This window comes from Mixophyes fleayi, chromosome 9 (genome assembly GCF_038048845.1).
Source record: "Mixophyes fleayi isolate aMixFle1 chromosome 9, aMixFle1.hap1, whole genome shotgun sequence".
NCBI classification, from domain to species: Eukaryota; Metazoa; Chordata; class Amphibia; order Anura; family Limnodynastidae; genus Mixophyes; species Mixophyes fleayi.
Genome location: NC_134410.1, coordinates 112,633,800 through 112,653,876, shown reverse-complemented (window position 1 = coordinate 112,653,876; position 20,077 = coordinate 112,633,800). Strand labels below are relative to the sequence as shown.

General features: G+C 39.6%; 1 protein-coding gene across 1 annotated transcript in view; it reads right to left on the bottom strand.

Moving 5' to 3' along the window:
• Positions 1-20,077, bottom strand: part of SLC6A8 (solute carrier family 6 member 8) — a 53,534-nt gene that overhangs the window by 20,055 nt on the left and 13,402 nt on the right. Inside the window, exons 3-4 of the mRNA XM_075184968.1 lie at positions 16,412-16,673; positions 7,167-7,299 (exon numbers count right to left, since the gene is read on the bottom strand). Of these exons, the coding sequence (XP_075041069.1) occupies positions 7,167-7,299; positions 16,412-16,673 (395 nt within the window). The remainder of the gene's footprint in view (positions 1-7,166; positions 7,300-16,411; positions 16,674-20,077) is intronic.

Below are 20,077 nucleotides of genomic sequence, written 5' to 3'. Positions count from 1 at the left end.
ACCCGATACATTTCAGAGTTACTGATTACCTGGTCAACATTTAAAATCATGATTTTTAGCAATGTGTAATCTTAAGAGCACAGTACAAGCTTAGTACTAAGCTAATTGCAAAAAATACATGGGGGTATATTTACTAAACTGCGGGTTTGAAAAAGGGGAGCTGTTGCCTATAGCAACCAATCAGATTCTAGCTGTCATTTTGTAGAATGCAATAAATAAATGAAAGCTAATATCTGATTGGTTGCTATAGGCAACATCTCCCCTTTTTCAAACCCGCAGTTTATTAAATATAGCCCCTGATCCTGTGTTTTAGTGGTTTTCATTTGACTATCATCAATGAAATCTAGCAATATCTGCCACACTTGCTTTAGTTTAATCCCCCAGTTGGTCAGGTGTGAAGTTTTTAGATTTGTGCTCCACCTTCTATTTATTATAAAATAATCTTGCCCAGTAGACACTCACTGAATAACAGGACAATCTCTTGTTATAAAGTTATGGTACGAAATTGGCGACAATGAATCAGGGTTGAAGCAATCTCATTGAGAGAAAGGTCGTTCCTCGGAGATGAATGAAGTCTGTTTATTACGTGGTCAGTCTGTGGAGATGAGGAATTAGGTGGCCAATCTCATTCAGCCGGCTAAAGACTACTTATTGAATAAGATTACCATGATGACACGAGGAGGCAGTCTCACTGACCAACGAACAATCACTAATAGTCACAGATATAAGTTAGTAAGGTTGAAAAAAAGATTGAGGTTTTTTGCAAAATATGTGTACATGCAAACATGAATCTGTACACTTATATCTGTATTTTGAGTTACACCTATCTTCAGAAACTTGCACCGGACCTGTGGGTGGCACAAAAGGTACAACTCCTGAAAGGTGTATCTTAAAGATACGTGCAGGTCAAAATCGTGTCATCGTTACTTTACTAATCTTACATATGTATGCCCCTGACCTGCCTCTCCCAGTGGACAAAGTACAAATACTATGCAAGTCCCATTTTCCTGTGGCACAAATAATCATCATCAGCTATTTATATAGCGCCACTAATTCCACAGCGCTGTACAGAGAACTCACTCACATCAATCCCTGCCCCATTGGAGCTTACAGTCTAAATTCCCTAATATACACGCAGACACAGACAGAGAGACTATTTAATATCAGCCAATTAACATACTAGTATGTTTTTGGAGTGTGGGAAGAAACTGGAGCACCAGGAGGAAACCCACATGAACATACAAACTCCACACAGATAAGGTCATGGTCAGGAATCACACTCATGACCCCAGTGCTGTGAGGCAGAAGTGCTAACCACTAAGCAACAGTGTTACCCAAATGACTTATCTCTGACTGTAAATCAGGCACTGAATGTTAAAAGCCCTTAAACCAGCTATATTTTCCTTTGTATTATCCCTTTGTAATATATATGAAGTTTCCAGCTTCAGGGACTATTCCTAGCTTCTTCAATAGTGCTACCAACTATGTTTAAAGAGTTTACCGGGCCTTGCTTTTTTCCCCTGTCCCATATCTCCTATTCTCTATCTTTTCGCTCACGATATTCCTCTCCTAATACAATTGATGCTGACACTGGTTATTTATTATTAATCTATTATCAATATAATAGCTATTATATTAATAATAGCTATTATTTATCCAGTTACAGTACATGCTTGAAAATGTTAGCTAGAATATAATTGGTTGCTATGGGCAACACCTCCACTTTTTTTTTTTTTAGAAGGCTTGATAAATCTGCCCCATTGAGAACACTCATTACCTATTAGAAGGTAATCTCGTTGAGTATCGGCTATCCACTCATGCAATAGAAAGCATCCGAGTATAAAGAACAATCACTAACTCATTGCAAAAGTAACCTTCCAGTACTTATAGTGAGGCATGCTTGATCTTAGAATAAGCAAACATATTCTGCCAGTCCAACAAATAGCAGTCATTCTTGAAAATGTGCTGAGTGGGCATCCGTTCACGTAATGGGTCGCTGAATGGGTAGTTCATTATATATTTTATATATTATTAGCATAAATTCATTAACAAGTAATGAGTAAATGAAAAACCAAGTAAAGACTGTAATCCCATTCAAAAAGGTCATTCAGTTGCTCATAAGCAATTTAAAGGGCCACTAAAAAAATAGATTTTTGGTTTAGAGATGAACCATCCCTGTTACATGACAGTCAATGGACGACAGGATAATTATTATTACAAGATCTACTCTCTTATTAAAGAATACTCTTTAGGTGCTAGTGTCAATCTGCCCTGCATGCAATCTCAATTACCACAGAATTATTAGTAGTAATTTGACTGTAGTAATTAAGAGCTCTAAGTAAAGTGTCGCAAATTTACAAATGATAAATTAATTATTGCTTGTTACTACGACAACAGCTGGAATTGGATACTAATTGGATGAGTTTTATATGCAAAAACTCCAACTGTATTGGACAAATCGTCAGTGTGATTAAAGACATCCTGAAAACATGACCTGTTGGCAGCTCTTGAGGACTAAACTTGTAACATATGTTATGAATAGAGTTCATATATAGCTGCCAAAATAGCCCCAAAATAACTTCTCCAATTGATAAACTCTGCAATATTTCACAGTACTTATTTTTGAATGGTACACACTATAATTTATCTTTTTTTTTTAATCATCTACAACTGAGCATCAGATCATCAAAACGTGGACTGACAACCAAACATGACTAGAGTTTACATTTAGGTGTAGAGATCTATGGGCTGGCCACGCACTGTATATTTTCTAGCTTTTGATTGGCTACAGATTGGTGGTTCTAGCCCTGCCCATTTCTAAGCAGCTTCATACAGAGGCATCACTCAGAAGAAAAGCTAATACAATAGGCACTTTCATCTCAGTGAAACACACATAACAGTTATACGAATATATCCCCACTAGTACTGTGTAATCTAGGCCAGTGTTGGCTAACCTGTGACACTCCAGGTGTTGTGAAACTACAAGTCCCAGCATACCCTTCCAGTAATAAGCTGCTATATATTGGCAAAGCATGCTGGGACTTGTAGTTTCACAACACCTGGAATGTCACACACTGATCTAGACACATCAGAATTCAAGGTAAGTCATGTCACATGCTGATTTCTTGTACCAAAATAAATGGCTAACTTGGATAATGATGACCGACTGAAATCCTATCCCAAATCTCCGTTGTACTAAAAAGGAAAAGCCATATAGCTTGTCACACTTATATTGATAATTCAATCATGCAGGAAATTGGTACTTGGAGGAATAGAGAATATGAGGAGCACAGTTCTATCTGCAGAAGAATGAATTTCAGGAAGGTGAAAAGATGCCTTCTTAAATCATCCTCTTACAGCAGTGTCCTTCATCCCAACTCTGTCACATTTCTGGTGAACATAACCATTGTCCGGCAATTTCTCAATCAGCAGCCTCTAATGTCACCCCCCACCCCTCTCCCCCTTATTCAGTAGAGGAGTCCGGAGAGTGTGACTGGCTCTGCCACGGCTGAACAAACAGTGTGCTCACATACAAAAGGCTTTCAGAAGAATGTTCCAGATTTGTCAAAGGGTGATAAAGTCCAGGGCATTCAATCTGCCATTCACGGCCTCCATTCATAAACCCAACCCTTCGTCAATAGCCGAGAGTATGTTCACTCCAAGAGGACTGCGATCCGCTGAACCCACACAGCACAAAAAAATGTGTTGGGAGGCTTCCCGGAAAGACTGTTCACGTATGCACAAGCTCAATATCATGAGCTGCCGTTACTCCTAGCTGCTGCGTTCAAAGAGCCAACATGGTTTCTGCCTTGCCATCTTACGCGCTAAATAACTATTGGATTGTCTGCTTACTATATATTAGTACAGACGGTAGTAATATATATTACAGACGTACGTTACAGCTCTGAAATCCAGGCATTCTATCATTCACTACAACGCCTCCCATGCTTTGGGAGGCGTTGTAGAATGCCTAAGCATTCCGTAGAATGGTTGAGCATTCCGTAGAATGTCTGAGCATTCCGTAGAATGCCTAAGCATTCCGTAGAATGGCTGAGCATTCCGTAGAATGTCTGAGCATTCCGTAGAATGCCTGGGCATTCCGTAGAATGTCTAAGCATTCCGTAGAATGTCTAAGCATTCCGTAGAATATCTGAGCATTCCGTAGAATGCCTGTATTTTATATTTTGCTGCCTGATATATAAATACATATCACCACATATACCAGCCCACAGTGAAAAAAAACAAATTAACACGGGGCTTTGACAGGAGAGGCGGCTGCAGCGGTGGGCCTTTTAATTTATACGCTTTACCCTCTTTTAAATAAGGCTTGCAAGTCCATGGGACCCGCATACAGACAGGTGTATAACAGGGGCAACTGAAAAAACACTGCAATGGAAGTCATACAAGTTATTGCACATAAACACTAACACCTAAGTTATCTATATATTACTTGTAATGTTTTTATGGCTGTTGTTCTTTAGTGTCTGGTGTTACAAGCTTCCTTGGTGATGCAAATTTTCCAGTCCAGGATGTAAATATAACAGATCAAAGTACACAAGTGTTTGTCTACTAAAGAAATCTCGGTCAGCCTCAGCTTCTACTTAGCTCGGTGGCAAAATCTTTGGATTAAGTTTCCGACTAATGCCGGAATCCCTATTCCAACCACCTGTCGCTTATGTTCACGGCCCCAGGTTACATTCTCGCCACCGCTAAGGTCGCCCCAGGAGAGAGGGGATGGATGATTGGATACGTAGAGACTGACAATGATAATTCAAGGGCATTCTCTTTCTTTACAGTCTCATGCATTCCTCATCATTGTTTGACTGTTGCTGAGCGATAGAAGTACTGCTGGCTTCACCAAATTAAAGGTAAAGCATCAGTTATGACAATCTGAATTTTGCTACTGTTTAAGGCAGTGATAGGCATCCTGATACATGCTGACTTGCGCATGTGCACTGGAACGGCACATCGGTTTAAAAAAAAAAAGTAGGTAAAGTTAAACAAAAAAAAATGAAGAAAATAAATAACTTTATTTAAAAATAAAAAAAATAATAATTTCAAAGCCATTTTAATACTATAGTTCACCTAATCCCAAACAGGGGACTATCCATGAATAACTAATATTAGAACTATTCTGAATATAAACCATACATGCCAACCCTCCCGGAATGTCCGAGAGACTCCCGAAATTCAGGTCGGTCTCTCAGACTCCCGGGAGAGCAGGCAAGTCTCCCGCATCCCGCAACTGCCTAGCCTAATTTACGCAATTTGCGGTGAATCGAGTTATTTTGGCCGTGCCCCCGCGTCGAAAATGTCGGTTTGTCGCAGGACCGGGGCCAAAATGACGCGTTTGGCTGTGCCCCACCCCTCCTGCCCTCTAGTCACGCCCCTCTCCCAGACTACACTTGCCGAAAGTAGGCAAGTATGATATAAACCTTTGCAAATGATAAATCACCTTGTAATTGTATCCTGAATGGATATTTCTTTTCCCCTGCCATTTGGAGAATTAATTCCACACACTTACATACCAGAGATAATGAAACTATAATGTAATATTTATCCCAAATCCTTTGGAGTCAAACTCTGTAAATCAGGGAGTGGAATTTTCCATTCAGGGTAATTTACAGAGCCTGATCCACAAACTGACTGTTACAAGGAAGTCCTTGGTAACTCCCAAGGTGCTGGAATGACCCATAATTAATTACTTTGCCTACAATGCACCTGACTATGGATTGCAATGTATTTTACAATACATACATTAAATAAAGGACTTTTTAGCCGCACTGTGACTCTTCTATGAGGTCATTTATTTAGCAGTCGTATCTCTCCTCTCTTCCAGTTTGATCTGAGAGGAAAGTGGAATTTTCTTGTATCAGCCATGTGTTAATTCCTTAGTTCTGCACAGTATATGTTTGTGTAAGGAGTCTGACATTAGCAACTGCCCGGTGTGGTACGATGCCAAAAACACTGACTGAAGAACTGCCATGCCAGCAAGTCACCCTGTTGTAATCCTGCCATTCAATAAAGCAAATGAAGCTTCTCGTGTACTAAACAAGATTAAAATAGCACTCACTCTGTAACAAACGAATACATAAATAACAGTTATATGTGCTCATATTTGGAAATCAAGGAACGGAGTTTGCAGGAGGAGCTGCAAAGATCCAAAAATCATCATGCAACATTTTTATTTTGTATCTTTCCATCTCTAACTAAACAGGTACAATGAGTCAGTCTTTCATTCTGTTCTCAGCCAAAAGTGTGATACACACAGGCTCGTCCGGTAAATATGCTTCAATTACGCTCTTGTTTGACTCTTTCAGACACAAACATGTCTGGCTAGCCCACCCTTGCTTGCTGCTTGTGGATGGAAAGTTACAGACTGAGGAGAATTGCTGCTATGACCTTATAATCCTGGGGGTTACTAAGATGCAGCTTTAAAAAGGAACCAAAATTGGCGAGAAAACAGTCTATGAATCTGCGGTGAACTAGTGAGAACACCTCATGCCTAGTTCCTAGCAAATTCGGCTGAATATTGGTTCTGCTGGCAAAATGGCTGCTTCCACTGTGTGACAGGATAGGCAAACTTTAAAGCAGAGCTTACACAACAGGCAAAACTAGTGTATGGACACCTTTGTCTCACACATACTCAAGCCCAAATATTATGGCAACTTTGAATTATGCAGCATATTCACTGGGACACAGAAATACAGACAGCTTTTGTTCTTTGTATTAGACAACAGAGCTCATATGCACAATGACACAGACTGAGTGTGGGCTCAATGTGACTTACAGTAATACGGAGGCAAACTATGAGCCAAAACTGACTCACAAATAGCCTGGCCTTTCCTGCCCTATAACATTTTTTTTTATTCTGTCATTGAAATCACCTCAACATGGCCTAAAATATTATATTTTTATCAGCTAATGGATTCTGGCTAATCCTAAGACTATCCAGCTGATGTTAACCTTGGTCTTTCCAACATATATGTTGACTACTTGTAAGAGGCTAAGCACTGCCTTTCTTAAACCTGACCTTGGCCCGTCAGGTCCGTCAATGGTATCCAAACCAAACAATGCAGAGGAAGGGAGACCCCTCACCAACAGGTACTGGTGGTGGCTAAGACATTATCCTAAGGAGTTTATTGAAAGTGGAATTATTCTCTTACCTTTCCAGTAGACTTAACTCCCTTCCAGACACAAAAGTAGACGAGTAGCCAGCAGCCAATCAGACATAGAAGCATCTCCCAGTTTATAGATCCAATATCATCCAAACCACTGGAAAGTCTCAGTACTTTGTTCCTGGAAGAATGATTGCAGTGAGAACGTCTGTATTTGACACAACGGGCAACTGAGCTACACAATGTTATGTTAGTCCATAACGGACACCTGATGATGGGTCTAGCAAGATGTTTAAGGTAGAAAGGAAGGAAAAGGGATAGGTAAATAACAGTTTTTTGCTAACATTATTGGGCCAAGCTATATGCTGAACTGAGTAATTCATTTAAAAGGCAACTATGTATCCATTGCAATAACTTATATATTATTTTTATATTTTAATTCATTATTTTGCTTTCACATAGTTATTTGATATTTATTAGGAGGATCACTGAAGTAAGTATTAGGGAAGCAGCCATTTTGCCTTACAGCAGACCTCAAGTGATGTTGTATGTTATGTGAACATTACATGTTGTGAAGTTTTTTCAAACAGAAAACTATCTCTATATATACTACAGCTCAGTAGTTTAAGTCTAGCCTGCTTTTCTGTGAGAAAATCTAAAGTTGCCAGCTTTCTTGTACTCCAATGTACTATATGATCAAAGCGTTCATGGGGTGAATGGCGTCACCCCATGATTTAAATATAAAAATATGACAATTTCAATCCTAAAATGGCGACTATTTTGTTTCATTGCAGACCGCAGCTGAGATTACTGGTCAAAGAGCAATTTTTGTCTATACACACTGGAGGCAGCCATTTTGTGAAAGCAGCATCACTTGGGACCGGTGGCATCACTAAGACACTGTGATTTTTTTTAAACGGCAATCACAGGACTAGGAATCAAAATGGCTGCCTCCGGTGTGAATACACCACATGTGCACTTAACTGACAGACTGCTTCAATTTAAGCCTTCAATCAAAACAAAACATTGGTGAAAGACTTGTCTACTTTAACATCAATATATACACAAATATAACAGGCTGTATGATTTTTGGTGTTTGTGCCTTTAAATATCAGCATAGGGGGACTAATATATTTATTTCTAATTATGGACCTGTTATTTTCATGGTTATTTGCACTTTAAAAAAATTGTAGTAGTGTCTAAGTTTTGCATGCTAAAATTATTTTGATAATGAATGCCTGCATATTCACTGAGTTTATAACATTATTATAAACTGGTCTCTTAAATATATTTTTTACTGCATATGAATGATTTCATACTAGTACACACTGTATTAGAGCATGAATGGTCAAGTGACTGCTCAGAATTCAATTAAAGTCAGTTTATTACTGGTAAATGAGTAACTGCTAGTATTAAACCCTAATAATTGTATTATTCACTAAAAATGTGTAATAATCTGTGTGAAATTATAAATGTTTTAGTTATTTTATAGGATGTCCATGAATAATTGCTACATCTTGAGGAAAAAAAAATGTATGTGCAAGGCTTTTAGTTAATAGATCTGCAAAGTTTTTCTTGAAGCGTATTAAATAAATAAGCAGAATGGTCGGAATATCGGCCATTAGCTGAGGATACAGGAAGTCATGTGATCAGATTGGTCACACAATGAATAATATTTGCATATACTTAAGGGCTATATTTATTAAAGAGAGAAACGCACATTTTTGCCAGAGATAGAGTTTCTCCCCCTCTATCAAGCGTTTAACCTAAGCAACATCACTGCCTTCACCAGAGGTAGCCCCTGCTGCCGAAAACATTCGCTAGCTTTCTCCGGCAATAGTTGTCACTCAGCCGCCCTAACTGTATTGTGTTTGTAAATTCTGGCAATAGGGGGTTTTCTAACCAGTCCTATTGGCACTTTATAAAGGTCGGTGAATGTCAAAATGTCTCAAATCCAGTGTGCTGTGTGATAAAAAAATATCTGAATGATGTTTACATTGGTAAATTGACAAATGAAAACAGCCAAGGCCAAAGCACTCTGTCCGATCCCATTCTTCTGTCAAAAGACATCTACATTGCTTTAAATATGCTAGCAATATATTATATATAATTATATTATATTATACATTTACATGGGGGCACATTTATCATTAATCATTAACTACTAATGATTTGATAAATGCATTTTCATGCATTGCTTCCACTATGTGTTGCTGATGAATGCACTAAGCCAATGACAATGCTAAAAATGTTTAGCAATATCATCAGAGAAAACATAAATATTTTTAAGTAGGGATTTTTCTCTCTTTCAGCAAATTCTATATTTTGCTTTGCACAGGAAACCTAGTTATTCTCAGCAAGTTCCCCACTAATATTGGTAAATAGGCATACTGCTTGCTTGTTCAGATTTAAGGGTATTTTTAACAATCATAGGCTTAGCGCAGCTATAGAAAATCTTCTTTCGCCCAATTAAACCATACTTGCCTACTTTTAGGCGCTGAAGTCCGGGAGATCCCGGACAGGGGCGTGACTAGATGGTGGGAGGGGGCGGTCAATTGTGTAATTGTGGCCCCCACCCCACGCAATGAAAATGTCGGTTTGATGCGGGGGTGGGGAATTATGCGAGTGACTATGAATCGCGTTATTTTGGCCAGGTAATTGCAGGATGCGGGAGACTTGCCTGCTCTACCGGGAGACCGACCCGGATTTCGGGAGTCTCCCGGATATTCCGGGAGAGTTGGCAAGTATGAATTAAGCAATATAATTTCGCAGGGCCAGCTGGACGATGCTCAGCCCCCTGACAATACTGTCTGGCAGAGGTAAGAGGACTTTCCTAGCCAGTCTTCAGTCCATCTGCACCTGCGCCCGTACTCGAGCTTCCAGTTCCAGATTCAGTTAAAAATAAAAAAAAATAATAATAAAATGTTTAAAAAAAAATCTGTTTTTTAAAAAATTTATGGAAATCGGACTTTTCAAATTCAATTTAAATAAATGAAACCCTTCTTTAGGTATTTACCCCTGTGATCGCCACCCTGTGATGGTGATAGTGATAGGAGGACAGTGGCGGTACTTATACCGCCGCTGCCTATGGTAAATCGGCATTGCATGGGGGAGCTTCACCAGCGATAGTATTCACTGGCCCGGGGATTTGGTAAGTAGGGAGAAGGCCTAAATCTGGCTGGAACATATTTGCCAGATTTAGGGCTTTTCTCCTTATATTAAATAGATCTCTTAAAATTATATATAGCGCTCATAACCAAATTATTATGGAAAATTGTATAATTATTTTTTTTCATAAAGCAATAATTTTTTAAAAAATTACATCAACCGTTTATATAATACGCTAGTTATTTTCAATGGGAAGATCAGTTTAAAAAACAATTATGAGAACATTTAAAAAATTGGTGCGCCAGTAACTGCAAAATGCTTACAGCAACCAATCACATTCTAATGACTGCTACGGGTAACAGAAGATAATATTTTGTATTTGAAGTTTAGAAAAAATATCAACCTATATATTTTTAGTAATTTTGTTTGAAAATGCTTACATTATTTATGTATCCTTTTGAAATATTCCGTTCTTTCATTTTTATTGATCTATTTGTTTCCTCTACTTTTTATTGATTTATTTTTTTCCTCTACATTTTATTGATAAATTTATATCCTCTATTTCTTATTGATCTATTTATTTCCTCTACTTTTTATTGATTTATTTTTTTCCTCTATTTCTTATTGATCTATTTATTTCCTTTACTTTTTATTGATCTATTTATTTCCTCTACTTTTTATTGATTTATTTCTTTCCTCTATTTCTTATTGATCTATTTATTTCCTCTACTTCTTATTGATCTATTTATTTCCTCTACTTTTTATTGATTTATTTCTTTCCTCTACATTTTATTGATAAATTTATTTCCTCTATTTCTTATTGATCTATTTCTTTCCTCTAATTTTTATTGATCTATTTATTTTCTCTCTATTGCTAATAGGTCTTCTCTACTGCAAGAGGCATTTTATGTGACGTAGGCGATAAATTCGAAAAGGGTTTTTAGAAATTTATAAGAAAGTTGAATGTGAAAAATTAAATTTAAAAAAAATATTTTTTTTAATTTAAACTTTCAAAACATTGGTAGGCAAATGTGTTTATGTTTGCTATGTGCGATATGGTAACAAGCTTGTTTTGGACATCTATAGCATAAAATTAATTTAAATAATAATAAAAGTTTATTGGTTTTCTGTCCTATTTTTTTTTTTTTTTAAACACTAGTAACAATATAATGAAAGTGATTAATTAGTGTCCAGATTCACAAAACAGCACCTTATGACATCACCAAAAAGACACATTTCAAGAAAAGGAGGGGTGAAAGTACACATAGTAATTAAATAATAATAATAATAGTAATAATAATCAAAAACGGGATAGGCTGTTTTCAAGCTCACATGTTTCAGAATCATGCTAACAAGACCATCCCACCCTGCAGCTGCCAGCGAGAGGCCATTTGATCCGCTCCAGTCCTGGGGTTGCTGGGGCGCAAGTGCATGGGCACATCTCCCCTACCGCCACTCGCTCGCAACACTGCAAGAAAACATCATAGCAAGAGAACGTACAAAAGCACAGGAAGTGAAGTACTGCATTACAAAGGGAAACTACAGTTATATCGATGACGTACCCAAATAACTAACAATAGTATACTAAAAAATAAAAATAAATATATATATATATATATACTTGCAATACTTTGATTACATGTGAAACTAGCATACAGTTGTTAGAGGGGAATAAGGACATTAGACCCTTTATTAATATCAGGCTTAGACAACTTGTGTCTTACCAGTTGTTGAGAGACTACAAGTACAAGCATGTCCTGCCAGCCAGGACTCCTAACGCCGCAGAACTTGAGAGGCACAGATTGGCTACCTCTCATTTACTCTGTTGCTCGAAGGTTTGGAGCTCACAAGACCTCATGTGCACTTGGAGTATCTGTATAAATTGAGTTATGCTGCCAAATAGAAGTCACTGGCTCTCTATAAACAGCACTGTATGCTTTATTAGTTGTTTACATACAAGCAGAGCGTATTCAGCTAAATCTAAGCAGACATTGTTCTCTGGAGACGTGTTCGACGTGTGGGCATTACCAGAAGTCTTGATTGCAGGACCTGATGTGAAGCAATGCAAAATATAGAACTAGGAAGGGAGTGTTATATTTAGCATTAGCTTATGAATGAGTGATTTGACATTCAGGGACAAGGAAGGAGAACAATATAATCAATTCTCTATGTAGGCAAGACAGGGACAGAACAGAACAGCAGGGTAACTGGCATTATAATAGTGATATAACCCATATCGATGCCAGTGGAAGCGGATAGACGGCTGTTAAAGGAGCCTGACTGTGCAAGCTCCTGCCACACATATGATCAGGAGAGCGGAGTGGGGTCTTGGGAGGGTGGTACTGCATTGCCCGGTTCTCCTGACCTCCTATCGGCCTCACCCCTTACAGCGGTAGTAGTTCTGCGGTTGGTTTCTATCGACTTTTGCAGTGCCCAATAATGGGTCATTTACCAACCACGCCGGCAAAGCCAAAGCCCCCACTTTCACTGTGGAGAACTTGCAGTCTACGACGGCGGCGTTTATGGGAGTACAATAGTATGTACTGTCTGATAGGAGGAGACGGGTGAATTGGTGGCGTTCACCGCCAAGTACAAATTGGGTGCATCAATGCCTCTACTTCTGTACCAACATGTAAAATAGATGTGGACAAGACGCATTTGCAGGGATGTTCCCTGCTCTGCGTAAGGCGCACGGCCTGTCTCTCCCTGCTTGATATTTCCAGCTCGGAGGGGCTGGAGATTGAGCATATACTTGGGTTGGGAAGAATTTTGCACATTCCACTTGGAGGAATCCCTATTTCTAGGTGGACTTTGATCAATGTTATAAAAAGCTTTAAATATGCAAACGCGATGTGTATAAAGACAGGCCCAATGCCCCCTCACTCTCATCATTAAGTTAAGATATAAATTAAGTGAAGCCCAGCAGTATTTTAGGAAAAAAACTAAAATGTTTCAATGGATAAATGGAGTGGTAGTAATAGGCTGGATATTGATGTGAAGGTCTATCCACTAACCCACAAAGCTAGGTGCAGATGGATTTTCTGGGGGCCAAGGGCCGTGATCTGGGCCTGCACCTGGAAATATGATAGGCGAAGAATTAAGTTCACTAGCGCCCATAAAGAAGCCTTTAATAGGTTTGCACACCCTTAAGCCCGGGTATCAAATAGTCATGCTGACTTTTAGGAGACGGAGTCATTGTATAGTTCAACAAAGAGGTCTTGTGCTACGTATTAGTATTTATCTCTCAGTTAACAACCAAATATACCCAACCTTTGACTTTTAATCATAACGACATAGACATAATGAACCATTGGCTCTAGTAGGAAACTGCCAGCAGACATCTGATTCACAAATGGCAGTGAAGTATAGTTCTGACTACCCACGCCGGAATATCTCTGAAGTGTTTCAGAAACACCCTCCGATAAAACACATCAGTACAAGTCAAAGAAAATAATTACGTACATACCAACAGATCATATTTTATGTTTAGATGTCACTATATAGTGAAAAGTTTGCAGAGTTTTGTCTTGATACATAGACCTCATAGAGTTGGCTGGCAGAGTATGCTGGAACTTGTAGTTCTACAGCACATGGAAAGCCACAGGTTGCCTATGCCTGTGCTAGAGGGATCTAAATCTCTAACTCTCCATTGCATCATTATTGGCACAGGTCATAAGATAGTCATTGTTGACTAGGGGTTAAACAATAAGAATCGCATCCCATACCAACATATTTCCCTAGCTCTCTATACTGATTGTCATTTCTTTCCCCCCACAAGTAATAAGTAATCCATTAGCTCAATGTAACTACCAGACAGATCTGCTGAGAGGTTCCTCTTCACACTCTGTGCTCCCTCATTCTCTGCCATCTCCCGGTCCTCCCCCAAACCACCAATCTACTCGCACATTAACCCCTTTGCTGCCTAGGGCACCCTTGCAGCAGAGGGGTTATAACGACTTGCAGGGTGGATGGTGCTTGGACAATGGCATGATATCATTACAGCATAGACTAGGTCAGGGAGACTGTACTGTTCTTTGGCTGACACTAATCGGTGACATATCCATGCTTACTTTCAATAGTGTCTCCCCGTTATTGTTTTCAGTGAGGGACCCCCAGAACACCTTGTTTCCTCGTTGCCGTCTCAGACACAGGAGGAACAAAGTGTGACTTTCTTTGCTATATTAGGCATGTAACTAATGTGGTACCCGATTGAATACTTCCATGGACCCTATCCATTCAAGTGCCAAATTAGTTACACACAGCCTAAGCAAGTATGCATTACTGTAGCTGTGAGTAGACTGCGTCCACTGGAAACGGGGAATGATGGGGTTCTGGGGGGAGTCCAGACCTCAGGCTAAAGTACTAATGTCTTGGGGAGACAATTGAAAGATACAAGGGTTGTCCAAAAGAGGATGACCATTGTAAGCACAGACTAATAAAACAACTGATATAACTGTACTCAAGCACGGATATGTTTACAAAAAATGTTTCACTGGTTACACTGCGTATACTACATTATTAACATGCACGGGGTTTACAATGTTGCAATAGTGTGTTTCCCAAATTCAGTTGTCAAATGAAATCTGCTGAGGCTTGGATTAATATGAAGCCATAAGACCAACCTGGCCTAGGAGGTGAATTAAGTCACAAAGCTTTTGTCTGTGTGATCTAAATAAAGCTTGTTGAAATACTTGTGGCAGTGAGTGACCAGAGCACGATAACGAATAGGCGCTCTACTTGCAAGACTGTAAGGGAACCACTTAAGGCGCAGCCAAGGCAGTAATAATCCACCACTGCATCTATTCATGATTAATACATTAATTGGTCTCTACAGCTGCCGTATTAGGCAAACTGATAGCCATGCAGATACCAGCTGATAAGACTGTGACAGAAAGGGAACAAAAGTCCAAAATATAGAGATTGAGAGTTATTCTGAATAAGGCCATAATGTTTAAGGCAAAGTTGTGCTCAATAAATGAGGATAGTTTGCTAAACGGGTTGGGAAACACTGTGCTTGCAAAGATCTTTCACGATATTAGCTAATATTTAGTAAATGCATACTAATGTATACAGAAACTGAAACTGATCCCGTTTTAGAACAATAAATAATCTTTATCATGTAGCATACATTAGTTTAGTAAGCAGACAGGAACAGGAAATTGTCATCTACACACAGTGGCGGCAGCCATTTTGTCAGCTGGACCAACGCTCATGAGAAGGCATCCTAGCAATTCCCGGGGAACGTGCGACGTCTGTGAGGTATTTAGGGTCTAATTTATAGAAGGGTCAAAGGCCTATGGCCGGCTGTTTCTGCTAGCAATAGGGCTTCCTTCACTTCCCCTGTATATGAAGAGGGTTACCACATGTGAGTCTATTTGTTATGTACTGTGATAGATGACGGCACCACTGAAAAGTAAATATTAATTAAACAAATTATTCTTTTCAGTCCAGGGAATAAATGTATCACGCTGAGAGTTTTCCCGGCAGGTTTGAAAAGTGGAGATGTTGCCTATAGCAACCAATCAGATTCTAGCTATCATTTTGCAGAATGTACTAAATAAATGATAGCTAGAATCTGATTGGTTTTTCAAACCCGCCGGAAAACTCTCAGCTTGATACATTTACCCCCTGATCTGTTAAAAGGAGGCGGGAGACTATAACTATAATATAACTAATATATTGCATTTTCCACAATAATTTTTACATATAAAACCTTTTTTTAAACAAAACAAACAAACAAAACAAAACAAAACCAAAACCTGTATTATTTATTTTTGTAATGAAAATGAAACTGGAATCTCAAACCAGTCTTCCAGTTCCATATGTTCGGGCCCACGTCCATGAGTAAATCTTATCGCCATGGATAGCTTTCGCTGTGGCAGCGAACCATCGCTCAGCTGTCACAGCGATAAAATAATAATAAAGTGGCGCAAACAGTAAGTAGTGCCTCAGTAATAGGCACTTTTTACCTCAGGGATGTCACTAGTTCCTAATGAATTGAAAGACTGCATTCTCTTGAATGACGGTTCAGCTGATAAAAATGTCAGCCTCCTCTGTGTGTAGACAATTGGTACACTGTAAACAGAAGCTCACGTGTGCAGAACGTTAATTTATCAAGTTTCAAAAGAAAAAAAAATATGAATTCACACATTGATAAAAAAGATGTGAAAAAAAATGCCACTTACTCCCAAAACTCAGTGACGGGAGACACCTTGTCAGACAGCTCGTCGCAGGTGAGGTTCCCGAAGGTGGAGTTGGCCGTAGCGTTGAAGCAGTCGCCCTGTCTGAAGATCTCCACACATTCTGGAGTGTTCCATGTGTTGTTGCACTGTGACCAGGGTAGAACTGCGGTGAAGGATTTCACCAGGTAGTAGACGCCCCACGTCAAGATCATGATGTAATACGTGTTGCAGAAAAAGACTATCACCACAGACGCAAAGCCGATCCCTACGGTGTAGAAACAAAATGTGATTAAAATAAGTTTTTTTTTTTTAAGAGAAAGGGTTAAATAAAACAATACTATTACTGGAATTATCTATTATATGCAAGATTTGTGATCCACTTGTAATTTTATATCACCATATTTTTTTTTTTTTAAAGTATATCAATTACAAATTACACAATTCAACTCTAATTTCCAATGAGATTACATAAGGTCCATGTACGTCATGAAAGAGCTCGTGCCAGGAGCACATTAAGGCTCGTCAATCACACAGATGATATTGAGCCAAAGTAGGACTAGATTAAGGGATTCTGACATGTGATGTAAGAGGATTGAATGTGACAAGTATAGAAAATCTTGGAATCAGATTTAGGATGAATTGAATCCAGTGTAGATTCATAAGCATTAGACCCAGAGCACCCAAAAGGTTTTATATGAGGGCTGCAGACCTCAACTCGGATAAGATCAAGGGTTGCAAAATTCTAAAAGTATTCCTATGCATGTAATATTAGACAAGACAAAACTACTTTAGCCAGGTGAAAGGACTGTTGCAGCACGGAAAAATGGGCATGGTTTATGCAAATTCAGCCATGACTTATGCATATGGAGGTGTGGCTTATGCATATTGAGGTGTGGCTTATACATGTTATACGTGACTGGAAGCAGTGTATGTGCATTGGTCTGAGGGCCAAATGATTTGCATTATTTGAAATTTCTTCTGGTCCAAGTTTTCAAAAAGCTCCTGGTCTTTATTATTATTACTACCATTTATTTATATAGCGCTGCTAATTCCGCAGCGCTGCACAGAGAACTCACTCACATCAGTCCCTGCCCCATTGGAGCTTACAGTCTAAATTCCCTAACATACACACACACACACAGACTAGAGTCAATTTGTTAGCAGCCAATTCACCTACTAGTATGTTTTGGAGTGTGGGAGGAAACCCACGCAAACACGGGGAGAACATACAAACCCCACACAGATAAGGCCATGGTCGGGAATTGAACTCATGACCCCAGTGCTGTGAGGCAGAAGTGCTAACCACTGAGCCACCATGCTGTCCTAGTTCGTCTACTGTTTCCTGTGTCCCGGTGAGTGATGTCAATGGATATCCTAGCAAATGCTTGTGCTCTTTCTGCAAGGTATGGAGGGTTCACAGGCTTGGGATATAAAACTCCTGATGGAACGAAGGCTTGTTCTCCACTTCTCCAGTTTCATTCCAGGTGTTTCCTTAACAATTGACTGGAAGAATTCCTGTATTCCACTGTGAAACGGATGTTTGCCAAAGGACTTCCTGAATACAATACAGTGGTGCCTAAAGACCACTAGTCCACCACCGTACATTGATTGGTCCCAGTTTGATCACAGAAGGTTTTACTGATAATGTTTCCTCTGCCAGTTCAAAGCCTATCACTTGTACATGTTCTTCCTATGGTATTATTATGCACAATGTGTAATGTTCCTCTGTAGACACACTGAAGGCCACTAACCAACTCAGCGGTACAAAACACGACCGTCTGTATCCCGATAACCTGATGTCTTGACGTGTTCTTTCAGGCTGTCCTCACTAAGATGTTGCAGGGTGAAGTAAGCATGACCCCCCTGTATTGAATTACAGAGTATGTGTGACAGAGCAATGGGTATGCGCCTTTCTTGTATTCTCATGATGGGTGTGTCTAGCACTCGACACTCCCCTAAAAGCACCCCCAGCATTGCAGTGAGCACGCACAGTGCCACCTTGCCCCCCAACAGTCCAGACAAAAGTCTTGTCAGGACAGAATCGGGACTAGCTAGCCTATAATCAGGACAGATGGGAGACAGTCCAGGGGGGAAATGTACCAAGCTGAGAGTTTCCGGCGGGTTTGAAAAGTGGAGATGTTGCCTATAGCAACCAATCATATTCTAGCTATCATTTATTTAGTACATTCTACAAAATGATAGCTAGAATCTGATTGGTTGCTATAAGCAACATCTCCACTTTTCAAACCCGCCAGAAACGCTCAGCTTGATAAATGGCAGCATGGTGGTTAAGTGGTTAGCGCTTCTGCCTTACAGCACTAGGGTCATGAGTTCGATTCCGCACCGTGGCCTTATCTGTGTGGAGTTTGTATGTTCTCCCCGTGTTTGTGCAGGTTTCCTCCGGGTGCTCCGGTTTCCTCCCACACTCCAAAAACTTACGGTTAGGTTAATTGACTGCTCTATAAATTGACCCTAGTCTGTGTGTGTGTCTGTTAGGGAATTTAGACTGTAAGCTCCAGTGGGGCAGGGACTGATGTGAGTTCTCTGTACAGCGCTGCGGAATTAGTGGCGCTATATAAATAAATGGTGACCCCACAAGAAGCTCACCTGTAGCCACCCTGGTCAATAGTATTGTTTACTTTTATCATCAAAATAACAGTATGGTGCATTCACATTCTTGTTCATTAACCAGTATAACCAACCAGTCATGCATTAATATAACTATACTGTGTGTCTCCCTTGACCGAACAAAGGTCATATGTGAGGTCTGTACCACATATTAATACTAAGCTTGTTACAGCAACTTTGCTGCTGACTACGCCATTTGTTGTCTACACCATCTCTGGCAATGAGACCAGGACCGTCTGGTGAAATTCTGATGGCAGTCACGTCTGCGGTGTCCTGCACGGTCATAAATATGTTTTTATGTCACTGAAGTAATAAATAGTAGTCATGCAACATGCTCATGAGTCACGGGTATCACACATGACAACTATTCCTTTACCAGCAGCGCACTGCGATTAGAGAGTGTAGAGGTAATGAGAAAAAGCCATTACATATATTCAATTAACCAGAGGCAGCCGGGGGCTACCACAGCACAACCTTGTCAGACAAGAGGAGGAAATAGAATTCCTGGCTGAATTGGAAACGCTTTGCTGAGCTCACATACATTAGTTTGGGATCACAAGGCAGCCACTAGTCAGAAAAAAAGGAGTAGTCTTAATTAAAACAGCCTGAACCCTAAAGGAAGGTGTATGTGCACAATATATGTAATATCGTGTAGCTGTCTGTGTATGGCATTTATCTACATCAGTTATTGGTGGATTCAGCATATACAGAGGCCTTGGATTGTTATTCTAGCAATGAGCTTTCTCCTATCTTCTCATTTATTATTTAAAGGGGTTTTAACCATAATGGAGAGCGGTTTGTACAGACCATCCCTTCCCCATACTGGTCCCATAAATTGTAAGCTTGCGGGCAGGGCCTTCTTACATAGAAACGTAGAATTTGGTGGCAGATAAGAAGCGCTTGGTCCATCGAGTCTGTCCATTTTTTAACCTATGTAACCTCAAACCATATTTGATCATTTATTCTTTGTAAGGATGTCCTTATGTCTATCCCAAGCATGTTTAAATTGCTCTACTGTATTAGCCTCTACCACCTCTGATG